Source organism: Mustela nigripes, chromosome 2 (assembly GCF_022355385.1).
Source record: "Mustela nigripes isolate SB6536 chromosome 2, MUSNIG.SB6536, whole genome shotgun sequence".
NCBI lineage: Eukaryota > Metazoa > Chordata > Mammalia > Carnivora > Mustelidae > Mustela > Mustela nigripes.
This window is the reverse complement of record NC_081558.1, coordinates 2288738-2300504: the sequence shown is the minus strand read 5'-3', so window position 1 is coordinate 2300504 and position 11767 is coordinate 2288738. Positions and strand designations below refer to the sequence as shown.

Below are 11767 nucleotides of genomic sequence, written 5' to 3'. Positions count from 1 at the left end.
CAAGGGTCTGGCCCCACCCCAGGAGGCAATCCCGCCTTCTCAAGCGCCGGGCCTCGCTCCGGGAACCAACCCCCCCCCCCCCCCCGCCCCGGCCCCCCCCCCCGGACCCCCCCCCCCCCCCCCCCGTGCCAGGCCCCTCCCCCAGGAGCCGAACCCCTCCTCCAGCGCGCCCAGCCCCGCCCCCGGGCCAGCCCCGCCTCCGGCCGGTCACCTTTGCTGCTGCCGTCAGGCCCGCGCAGCACGGTGCATTCGTCGATGACCCCAAAGGGCTGGAACAGCCGCAGCACGTCCTCCTCCGACTGCTGCTTGTTCAGCATCCCCACGAACAGCTTCCGGTCTCCTGTGGGCGGAGACACCCCCTCAGCCGCGTCCTGGCCTCCGGGAATTTCTCGGTGCCTCGGGCAGAATGGAGGCAGCAGGGCGTGGGGGGAGCACGGCTGGCCCCCGCTCTGCCTGCGTGGGGGAGGACACAGCCGCGCGCTTCCCTGCTCTGGGCCTCTCCATCCTCCCACGTGCCATGCTCGGCTCATCTCCAAGCCTCGGCTCACGCGGCGCCCCCCTCCTGGACGCCCTCCCTTCAACCCTTCAGGGCCTCCGACCGCTTCCCGGCTCCCACCCTCCGGGCGGAGATGGCTCTCTCCTCGCTCGCGGAGAGCCCCACACAGTACTAGTGAACGAACTGCCTGGCCTGGCCTGGGTCCCTGTCTGTCTGTCTGCCATCTAGATTTCCCAGTGGGGGTGAGCGCTGATGGCCCCTTTCCCCTCAGCAGGGGCCAGGCAGTCCATGTCTGTTGAATGAGTGAAGGCACCTGTGCGCACAGGAGCAGGTGCGGGAAGCCTGGAGCCCCCATCTGCTGGGGTGGGGGTGGGGGTCTGGCTGGAGGCCTGGCTGGCCAGCCTCTCCCGTGTGAGGCCCGAGAGTCCTGCTCCCTCTGGTAACTGGGCTGCTCCCCTGTAATCAGGAACATGGCAGCTTCATCTCCCAGGGATGGTGAGCTGGGTTACTATGGAAACCTGTTCTCTGGCAGCTGTCACTCATGGGGATGGAAGAGAGAGGCATAGACGCAGAGAGACTGACAGTCCGGGAAAGAGACAGAGACAGAGAGAGAGACAGGGAGAAACACAGAGACAGAGACAGAGACAGAGAGTAAGAGACAAAGAGAGACACACAAAGAGTAGAGAGAGAACCAGAGAGACAGAAGGAGAAAAGATGGGTGAGAAAGAGGTATGGAGAGGGAGAAAGAGAAGTTGAGACAGAGAGAGACAGAAAGACAGACAGAAGGAGGAGGAGGAGGAGGAGAAGAGGAATTAGTAAGAGTGAGAGAGAGACGAGAAGAGACGGAGACATGCAGACCCCCCCCACCCCCCGTCCCAATCCCTGACCTACACGAGCAGCCTGCTCCGAGACTGTGAAAACAGGTCCCAGCCCAGATGGGCTGTACCAGGCTCCTACACATACACAGGAGTCCTAACCGCCCTGCCCCACACACCACCCCCAAGGCTGGATGCTCCGCCTCAGCCCCCAATCCACCTGAACTGGGGAGGGGGTAGGAAAATCTCCAAGAATGGCTAGACTTGGGTGCCACTGGGGACAGCCAAGCATACTCCTATGGTCACATCCCCAACACAGTGCAGACCTACGCAGACGCCAGGCCTCCAGCCCACATACCCACACGCCCAGCCCGGAACAGTCAGGCACTCACAATCCTACACACACGCCCACGCCCAGGCCAGGCGTGCACACGTGCACACGTGCACACAGGCCAGCAGGAAGCCCCACCACATAAGCCACAGAAACACACGTGCACATGCACCCTGCTCACACACATCTGCATACAGGCGTGCCAAGGTACGCATGCTCACATATACACAAACACGCACGTGCACACACACAGAGAAATCCCCCTGAGGGGTTCCTTCAGGGATCCTAGCCCCTCTGCCTCAGAAGACCCTCCAGTATTGCACCCCACGGGGAGTGGGGCATTTTAAGATCTAGGGACAAGCAGCTGGACCTAGCCACCTGCCCCCCAACTCCTTCACTCCTAGACCTGTGGCACTGTGGTTTGGAAGAGGGGACACCCCCCCCCCCCGCTCTCCTGCGCCTACCCTAGCCAGGAGACTCTGCCTCTCCCACCACAATGAGGTATGTGAGTCTAGAGGGGACAGCTACAGCCTTCTGATCAGGGGTCCCCCCCTTCCCCCATTCTTCTGCCACCCCCCAGCCTGGTGGCCACGGAGAGATGACAACTACCTCCGCGGCTTTCGCTGTCCGCCGGCTTCACCTGGATTGGCCGCGCCATCTGCGGAGAGAGAGGGGAGGAGGAGGTCGAGGCTGACAGTGGGGACATCAGGGGTGAGGGCTTCACCTGAGCTCTGCCAGGCACCCTGCCCACCTCCCCGAGGCACAGCATCCCACCAACTTCCAGCAGCAAACCAGTCAAACAAGTGACACATGGTCCCACCGACGGGGCTTTGCTCATTGCTGTCTGGAAAACTCTTACTTTACATTCAAAACCCGTTCACAATATTTCTTGCTGTAGGAAGCCTCCTTGTATTCCCAGGTGTAGTAGGCTCTTTGCAAAGTTGTCCAACACCTCTAGTCTCTGCATATTTGACTTTGCAGTTTTTCTCATCAAAAACTGGAGCCTGTTTCCCCACCTTTCTGTATCTGGACTTGGCTATGTGACTTGCTCTGACCCGTGGAAGGTCATGGAAGGGAAGTGGTGGGACTTCCAGGCTCTGGCCTTAAGAGACTTTGCAGCTTCCTCTTTTGTAAAGCTGACATTGGGACAAGCCCAGGTGACAAGCCCAAGCAGAACAGGAAGACAGACCTCATGCCCTGAGAGGCCCCACTGCCAAACAGTGCATGGGAGTGAGGCTGGCCAGTCCTAGCTCATCCCGGCAAGCCCTGTCCACCACTGCATGAATGACCCCAGGGGAAACCAGCAGAAGAGCCACCCAGCTGAGCCCAGGCTGAGCTTACTAACCTGCAGAATCAACAAATAAAATGGTTGAGGTGTTTGTCACCCAGCAGTAACTGATACGAGGGCAGGTACTCTCAGTCCGTTCTCTGAGCGCTGGGTGCGAGGACTGTCATACCTGAGTGGACCAGCTTTCAATCTGGACTCGTTCTGGACGCTTCTGTTCTCCAACCCCCTGCCCCCTCAGCACTGAAAATGATGTTTAATGGAAGAAATCCTCCTCTGATCCCCACCCCCAAACTGACCCAGCCATAGGGGTGAGCTAACATGGGTATTTGAGAAAAACTCAAGGGATGTGGGAAATGCGTGACATTGCTTCTCCACTGGTTTGAGAACAGAATCTCTCTCCAAGCCTTGTGGCTCCTGGTGAACTCCTATTCATCCTTCAAAACCCAGCTCAAATGTCCCCAAGCAGGCCATCTTTCCACCCCGCTGGGTTCCTTCCTCCCTCTGCCTCAGGGCAGGAAGTGTCTACATCTTGCTTTCTCAGAGCATGCAGTTCTCTTCACACCAGGTAGGGAGAATCCGAGAGGCTTGCTAAATTGAATTGACCAGAAAGAAGTGTCCGGCACACGCCAGCATGGAAGGGTGGCTGGGATGTCTGTGCCCAACCTGGGGTTGGAACGAGGGCCCACCCCAGACCCCCTCCCAGGTCAGACCATCCCCATGGCCATTCAGAAAAGGTGCTTGAGGGGTGTCAGCTTTCTAGACGCTGTACAGACACCCAGCAAGCTCCGGAGAGAGGCTCAGTTTTCACCCGGCTTTACAGATGTCAACATCAAGGCCCAGACTCTTTGTCCAAGGTCATGGTGGGTGAGTCAAGGCGCTAAGCCTTCCTAGACTTAAAATTTAAGGATCTTTCTACCCAGTCCTATGAGTAGAGACCCCTCTCCGACTCTGAACCCCCAAATCTCCTTCCCCTTGTCTTTGACCCTCTGTCAGTTTGGAGCCTCCCCACGCCATCGGAGGCCCCTCCCTCACTCTGCGCCCTCTGTCCCTGAGCCCCCGCCCCCCGCAGCTTCCCTACCCCACCTGCGCCCCTCCCATTCTGAGTGTTTGTTCCCCAGCTCCTAATGGGCTGCCTCAATCTGAACTCAGCCTTGGGAGCCCCAGAAGCAGAGAGGCCTTCGGGCGTCCCCGATGCCTGCCACCCAGCCACACCTTCAGAGGGACCCAGACCACCTGCGAAAGACCAAACCACGTCTCCCTGCCCCCACCACGTGTGCACGCACACGCACACGCACACACCCCCTCTCCACCTGGGTACCACACCCAGCTAGCTGGAGGCAGGAGCGGGGATTATTTAACCAGACGGGACCCGTTTCTGGGCGGGGGGGGGGGGCAAACTGAGGTTGTGAAGGGAGCCGGGAGGAGCGGGGGCACCTGGGCTCCGGCCTCCGGTTCGCCCCTCCCCGCCCGCCCCGCCTCCGCTGGCCCTCACCTCCTCCCTCCTCCCAGCACCTTGGGCAGATGAGGATGGGGTTGCCATGGCAACGCTGATTCACCACACGGAAGCTGGCAATTGTTGTTGCCATGGAAACCGCCTCTTAGGGGCGAGCCCAGCTCCTGCCTTGCACAAAAGAGATATTTAAATATAATCTTCTGGAGATGGATGAGCTGAGGAGGGAGCGAGGGAGGGGGCCACGGGGAGGGAACCTGTCGCCCTCACCGCACCCTCCACCCCCGCCCCATTCTCGCGGCCTGGGTCCCTGCGCCCCATCTCCCCCGCCCGCTGCCGAGCCTGGGACCTTCCGCCTCCTCCTGGGAGACCCCTTCCCCCTCCCGGGTCAGCTCGGGCTCGGGCCGAGAGTCCCGGTGCGGTCCCGAGAAGCCAGGCGGGCAGTCCCCTCCTCCCCAGTCTCCCGCTCCAAAGCCGAGGCTCGGAGGCCTGGCCATCCGCACCCCGCGGCCCGCCTTACCCACCGGCCTGGAGACGCGCGCCAGGCTGGCCTCCACGTGCCGCCGCCCGCCCGCCTGGCCGGCCCTGGGCGCACAGGCGCGCACACGCCGCACGCACGCACCGGCCCCGCGCCTCGCTCCCCGCGCCCGAGCCCGACGCCCAGGCGGGCGCAGTCGATCCGCCCGCCAGAGGCCGGGAGGAGGCGTGCGGCGCGGGGCGCGGGGGGGGGGTAGTGGGGGGGAGGGAAGCTGGGTCTCCCCACACCCACCCCTCCTGTCGCCCCTGCCCGCCCATCTGGCTCTGCCCACCTCCTTCCGGCTCCCTCTCTCCATCTGTCCCACCGAGGTCTCTGCCTGGTACCTCCCTCCCTCCTCCACCTTCTCTGGCTCCCCATGGCTGCATTCCTTCCCTGCCCCCCCCCACTTCCTCCTTTCATTTAGTCAAGAACATTCCTGGTGTGCCCCGTGCTGAGTAATTTTGCAGCCCTAAGGAGGACCCTCTCATCTGGAACCAGGGGAGACAGAGGCAGATACAGACACTCCCAGACCTAAGCAGTCAGGATGGAGGCAGAGGTGGGGACAAGCCCCTGGGAAACCAGAGAGCATAGAGCAGTGGAGAGCCAAAGGCTATCCTGGGCTTCAGTGAAGATGGAAAGTCTGTAGGGGGTTTTGAAGTATGAGTAAGAGTTTGGTGGGGGGGGGTAGTTTCTCACGTTGGAGGAATACCTACCTCCACCGACTCATTTAATCTCTGAACAACGTCATGAGATGGAAGCTTCTTACTCTACAGATGGGCAAATCAGAAAGGGAACGGAGAAAATCAAAGCAGAGGCCCAATCTCCTGGTTTCCTCCGGGTCCAGCCAACCCTCCAGCCAAGGGGCCTGTGGGCCGGGGCTCTGGGGGAGCATCTGTGTCTTTGGGGTCGGCATGCTTTAGGTAGATGAGACCCAGTCCTTGCTCTGCCCCCCAACCTTTGCTGGGTGACTTCAACCAAGCCACGCACCACCGAGAAACCAGGGTCCCTCATGTCTGAACTATGTATTATTACAGATGGGGAAACCGAGGCCACTGGGGGAGGGATGGCGGGAGGTGGCAGAGGCCCCCGCTAGGAGGAGGAGAAAGCAAGGTGATGCCGGGCCGCTGGTGCAGCCTCCCCTTCGCCCGCAGCCCCAGCGCCTAACCCAGCCTCCCTGCCAAACAGACCACGCCGCTGTCCGGCTCTAGGTGCTGCTGTGGCTCCTTCTGGCCTGGGGCTGGCACCCCGGCCTTCCTCCCCCCTGGCCCCGAGTCCTGCAGGCTCCGCGTGTCTGGGGCAGTTCCTTCATTCACTCATTCCTTCCTTCGTTCAGCATGGATTTTCCAAGCTCCCACAGCGAGCTCAGCAACGCGCCTTGTGCCCTCACAGGAGCCTCAAAGCCCCTCTGCAACCCCATTTCACAGACGAAGAAACTGAGGCCGGGGAGGGTCAGAGCCCTGGACGTTTGGCACCGGAGTCAGGTCATGGGATGTGGGAGGGGGTCTTGCAAGGGGGCCACTTCAGAAATCCCTGTGCACATAGAAAGGGTTTTCAGGAGGGGTCTGTGGGGAGACCCCCAGACAGACAAACTTAGCCCTTTCTGGGGTGCAGGGCAGACGCCAGATCCAGGATGTCCTTTGCCCCTCAAGACCCTCCCGAGGAAAGAGACAGTACCCGCGCTAACGGCACAGCCCCTCAGAGACAGGGCTGGACCAGCCACCTGTCCCCTGCCTCACTGTCCCAAGGGCCTGTGCCATCTCCAGGAACCTCATCCTGGGGTCTGACACCCCCACAAAAAGCCTCTGCTGCAATCTGAGTCCTCTGCCCAGCGTGGATTCCAGGGGCCTGCGGTCCGTTCTGGGTTCTATTCTGGGATTCTGTTATTCAATTTAGGATCCTATTCCAGAATGCCGAGATTTGATTAAACCACATCCCCCACGGACGCCGCTGTCACACTCAGACATGGGAGCTGGAACTCGCTTCAGAAGCAGCATTCGTGGAGGGGGCTTGCCTGTTCCCTGCACTGTGGGGGGAGCACGGAGCCGGCAGATGCCCCAGCTCACCCTCCCCTCCTGGTTTAGAGATAAAAAGACGCAGGTGTGCACGCCACCCTGTCCCCCCCAACACACACACATGCACATGGGTCTTTGAGGGAAGGCAGGGGACAGGAAGGATGGTGGCTGCCTTGGTCTCTCGCATGACCCCACTGTGGCCCCCTAACTCCCCAGGGTCCCTGTGTGGGTGTGTGGGGGCACGTGAGCTGCCCGGGGTGGGGGCTCTTCCCACACGGGGCTCCCCTCATGCGGCTGCTGCTCCGTCTTCTGGCGGGGGGTGGTGCGCTCAGACATCCCTGCTCCGATGCGGCTGACATGCACGGGGGACCCCCCCAGCAGCCCCCCCGCCCCGGCACTCTTGCCGCCAGCCACGAACGAGGCTCTGAGTGTGCTGATGGCAGATCTGTGGGTCCCCTCGGGGTCGGGGGGGGGGGGAGAGGAGGCTCCCCCGCAAGTCCGACCCCTTCACTAGGCAGGGGGCCGTCAGCTCCAGAAGCCGAAGGCACGTGTACTCGGGGTGGGAGCTCCCGGCTGCGGCCGGAGGAAGCATGGCACGTGCCCACCAGACACAAAGCGCAGACGAGGGTCTCTGTCACGGAGAAAGCTGGAAAGGACGCGGGTGTCCACCAACGGGAGGACGGACAAGTCAGCTGCGGCTTCGTGCGGTGAAATGCCAGCCAGCCATGAGAAGGCGCCCGCGGCTGGGGCGCGGCACGACAGGGGATGCCGACCCTCTACAGCATCGCACTAAGTGACAGAAAAATGCAGACGGTGAAGACTCTGTGTACTGCGGGTCCGTCCACCGTGGGGAAAGAGCAAGTGGGGAAAAGCAGCCCAGGGTTTCAGAGATCTGGTCATAAGTGCAGAGAATGTGAAAATCGGGGGTCAGTTACCATAGAGGTCAGGACGGTGACAGCACAGGCTTGGGGACGTGGCAGGCACGGTTTCTGGGTATTGTTGACAATTCATTCCTCCCCCTCCGCCTCTCCAGCCATGAGCTGGTATCAAACTGAGACCCACAATCTAGACATAATAAGATGACACTGAATCATGTTCCGGGGTCTAGAACATTCTAGGTCTGCACCAAGATGGTAGAGGATCTAGAACATTCTACATCTGTGGTATCCAAGACAGTGGCTGACTCCTAGTTTAGGACATTCTAGGTCTGAACTTACCAATACAGTAGGTGACCCCCCCAGTCTAGAACATTTGATATCCGCGGTCTAACCCAGTAGCTGACCCCTGATCTAGAACATTCTAGATTTGAGGTGTCCAGTGTGGTAGCCACGAGCCACATGTGGCGGTTTAAGTTTAAATTTAACTCAAACAGCATTAGAAATTGTTCCTGAGGGGATGCCTGGGGGGCTCAGTCCATGAAGTGCTTGCCTTCAGCTCAGGTCATGATCCTGAGGTCCTGGGATCGAGCCCCATGTCTGGCTCCCTGCTCAGTGGGGAGTCTGCTTGTCCCTCTGACCCTCCCTCCGCTCAAGTTTTTCCTGAATCACACTTGCCACATTTCAAAGGCTCAGTAGCCACACTAACCTAGCGGCCACCAAGTTGGACAGCAGAGACAGAACATTCCATCACTCTGGAAAATTCTATCGGACAGCAATGGCCTAGAATGGGGATCTGCCAACTCCATTACTGACACACAGCCACACTTATTCATTTCTGCATTGTTTGTGGTTTCTTTTATGTGATGCCACAGAGGGCCTAGAGCCCATGAGGCCAAAAATGGTCCCTCTCTGACCCTTTACAGAAGAAGTTTGCCAACTCTCGGCCTTGAACGTTTTTGTGGGATACTGTCCAACATGGTGGCCACCAGCGCATGTGGACATCAAACCCTTGAAATGTGGCTTGTGTGACCGAGGAACAGAATTTTAAATTTTGTTTAGGGGCGCCTGGGTGGCTCAGTGGGTTAGAGCCTCTGCCTTCAGCTCGGGTCATGATCCCAGGGTGTTGGGATCGAGCCCCGCATCAGGCTCTCTGCTCGACAGGGAGCCTGTTTCTCTCTCTCTCTCTGCCTACTTGTGATCTCTGTCTGTCAAATAAATAAATAAAATTTAAAAAAAAATTTTTGTTTAATTATAATTAATGTAAATATAAACTTACATGTAAAAACTGATTTCTGACTCCATTCTTGGAAAATCTCTTAAGTATTTTAGAGCAAGCATGTGTGTGGACCTGCTTCTCCAACTCTCCGTTTTATAGAACGTAAACAGCAAAGGCAGATCGAGCATTTCTGATCACAACTGACTGTCTGAATTGAGATGGACCGAGGGGTGGGCCCACCTCCGAGGGACAAAGGGCTGTGAGCGCTCCTTAACTACGCTGACTGCCTGCTGCACTGATGATATCTTGGAGAGGTGTTGGGTTAAGAGAAAATCTAGCATGACAATTAATTTCACCTGTTTCTTTTTAATTTTTCACTGTTGCTCCTAGAAAAGTGGGAATGCCACTTGTGGCTTGCGTTCTATGTCCCTTAGCATTCGCTCTAGAACATTCACCAGCTCCCTATTCTCCTGACCATTGGACACCAGGCATCTCTCCCAGTCATGACAATCACAAATGTCCCCAGATGTCGCCCAGGGTCCTGTGGGGCACAGAATCACCCCCACCCCCGGGGTTGGGACCCCCTTGTGACCTGATGTGAACTCCTCTGTGAGACAATGGAGGCTCTCGTGCGATCCTGCACTCAAAAATGTGACTGGCAGCCTCCCAGTGTCGGCACACGCGGTCCCCACGCTGCCCCCACCTCCATCTGCCACAGCTTCCCCATCTATCCAGACATGGCGCAAACGCTCCGTCCTGCAAGAAGGAGCCTTGTTTGCCTGTCACCAAGTCCTCGGCAGTGGGCCGGGCCCCCTGCTTCCCCCTGGGTCCCCTCCCCGAGATGTTCCCCCCAGCTGCCTTATACTCACTGTTCATTTTGTGGCTTGAATGGGGAGCCCCCTAAAACATGTCCAAGTCCTAACGCCCCAGAACCTGTGAATGGGACTATATTTGGAACAGATGTCCTTACAGATGTCAGTAAGTCATGGATCTCGAGATGGGGTCATCCTGGATTTCGGGTGAGCCCTAAACCCAGGGACAGTTGTCCTTATAGGAGAAAGGCAGACGGAGAGCGGAGACGTATAGACCCATGATGACAGAGGCTGATGCCTCTACGAGCTGGAGAACAAGGGTTACGGGAGCTCCCGGAAGCTGGAGAGATGCGGAGCAGAGTCCCTCCCAGAAACTCTGGAGGGAGCACGGCCCTGCTGACACCTTGATTTCAGACCTCGGGTCCCGGAATTGAGAGAGCGTAAGTCTCCATCGTGCTAAGCCCCCTAGTGTGCGGCCCCCCATTCACTCCTGCCCAGGCACCCTTGCTCCCAAGGCCTCGCAAACCCCAGACCTCTACCTCCACGATCCCTGCCCCAGTCACTTCCCGGGCAACCACATCACCCTGCTGCCCCTCTGAGCCCCGCTCCCTGCGTGGAGCTGTGTCCCCAAGCATGCTGTCTGAACAGAACCTGCATCCAGAGTCTGAAAATCCCTCTGAGCGTCCCCCTGCTCCTCGGTTCCCTGTAGCTCCATCACTGGATGCCCTCTCGCTGGGCCCCGCGCCGGCCACAGAGCAGGTGCTCTGTGCGTGTCTGCTGGATGCACCACTGGGTGCTGACGACTCAGCCCAGCGTCTGCCCTGGAGGGGCCCCCGATCCCGGCTGCTGATGGAGCCCAGAGCCCATCTTTGTCCCCAACACGGAAGGAGCCGGGGCTCAGGTCAGGGCAAGGGAGGCTGGCTTTGGGTCTCAGAGACTCCCTCAGGAAAATCATGTTAGAGCTGTTAGCACATCTCTGTGAGGGTAGGGATTGTTCTGGACAGAAGGGTCAGAGCTTCCAGCCCGAATCTGATCTCACACACACACACACACGCACGCCCGCACACACACGCACACACAGGTCCAGTGGACGCAGAAGGACTGGGTGCCCGCGCAGGGTCCGCGGTCAGATCCCCGTTCCGCTGTTTGCCAGCCGCTGACCTGGGACAGCACCCACTACAGCACTGGTTTGTTCCTCTGAGTGCCTGACGCCCCTGGGGCCCTGGCGCCTGGAGACCCAGGCCTGCTGAGCGTCCTCCTTGTGTCCTGGGGGGACCCGACTGACCTCTCGACGGCGACGTCAGGAGAGACTCTGAGCCAGGACGGTGCTGCCAACTCACTCCCTAATTCCTGCCCCGGGACCCCTGAGATAACTCATGCCGGATGTGGGAATTGTTCGGCAGCAGGAGATAACTAAGAAGATCCACAGAACTCCACTGTCCCCCCTGCCCCCCAAGTGCTAACCTGCCCCCCAGTTCCGGCTTGGTGTGGGGAGATGCTGGCACCACGTCCACGGGAGGGAGAACTGTGAATTCTCAGATGTCACCTCCTCAGTGAAGACTTCCTTGACCGCGTTCTCTACAGTTTCCTCTCTCCACTCCCCCCTGTTATACTCTTCCAGTGCCGAAGATCAGAGAGGTTGAGTCACTGGCTCATGGACACACAGCAAGGATTGCTGGGGACTAAGCAAGGAGTCCACGGATGTGGCCGCCACGGCACTCTACCCCTCTTGTCTCCACTCCACGCCCCCCTCGCCCAAAGAGGGGCACCTTAGTCTTCACTATGAGGCTGAGGCCAACCCCAGGACCATTTTCAGTGCTTTCAGCTTCGAGCCAACCCCTGCCATGACCTCATGTTGCCGGCAGGTGCACCCCGATTACCCAGCTAACCAAACTGCACACGTATTCTCAGCATTTGTGGCTGCAGATGCCACCCAAGCCGCCCCCAAAAGC

The 11767-nt window shown here is 59.1% G+C and overlaps 1 protein-coding gene across 11 annotated transcripts in view; it reads right to left on the bottom strand.

Annotated features, from left to right (window-relative positions):
* The window catches only part of CELF5 (CUGBP Elav-like family member 5), a 48285-nt gene that overhangs the window by 15809 nt on the left and 20709 nt on the right, over positions 1–11767 (bottom strand). For 9 of the 11 annotated variants that reach the window (XR_009402282.1, XR_009402283.1, XM_059388621.1 and 6 more), the window contains exons 3-4: positions 2249–2300; positions 212–340 (exon numbers count right to left, since the gene is read on the bottom strand). Coding sequence is in view for 9 of the 11 variants with exons in the window: in XM_059388621.1 (XP_059244604.1) it covers positions 212–340; positions 2249–2300 (181 nt within the window). In the remaining 2 variants the exon portion in view is untranslated. The remainder of the gene's footprint in view (positions 1–211; positions 341–2248; positions 2301–11767) is intronic. The other 2 variants (XM_059388620.1, XM_059388623.1) reach the window with 1 other exon arrangement.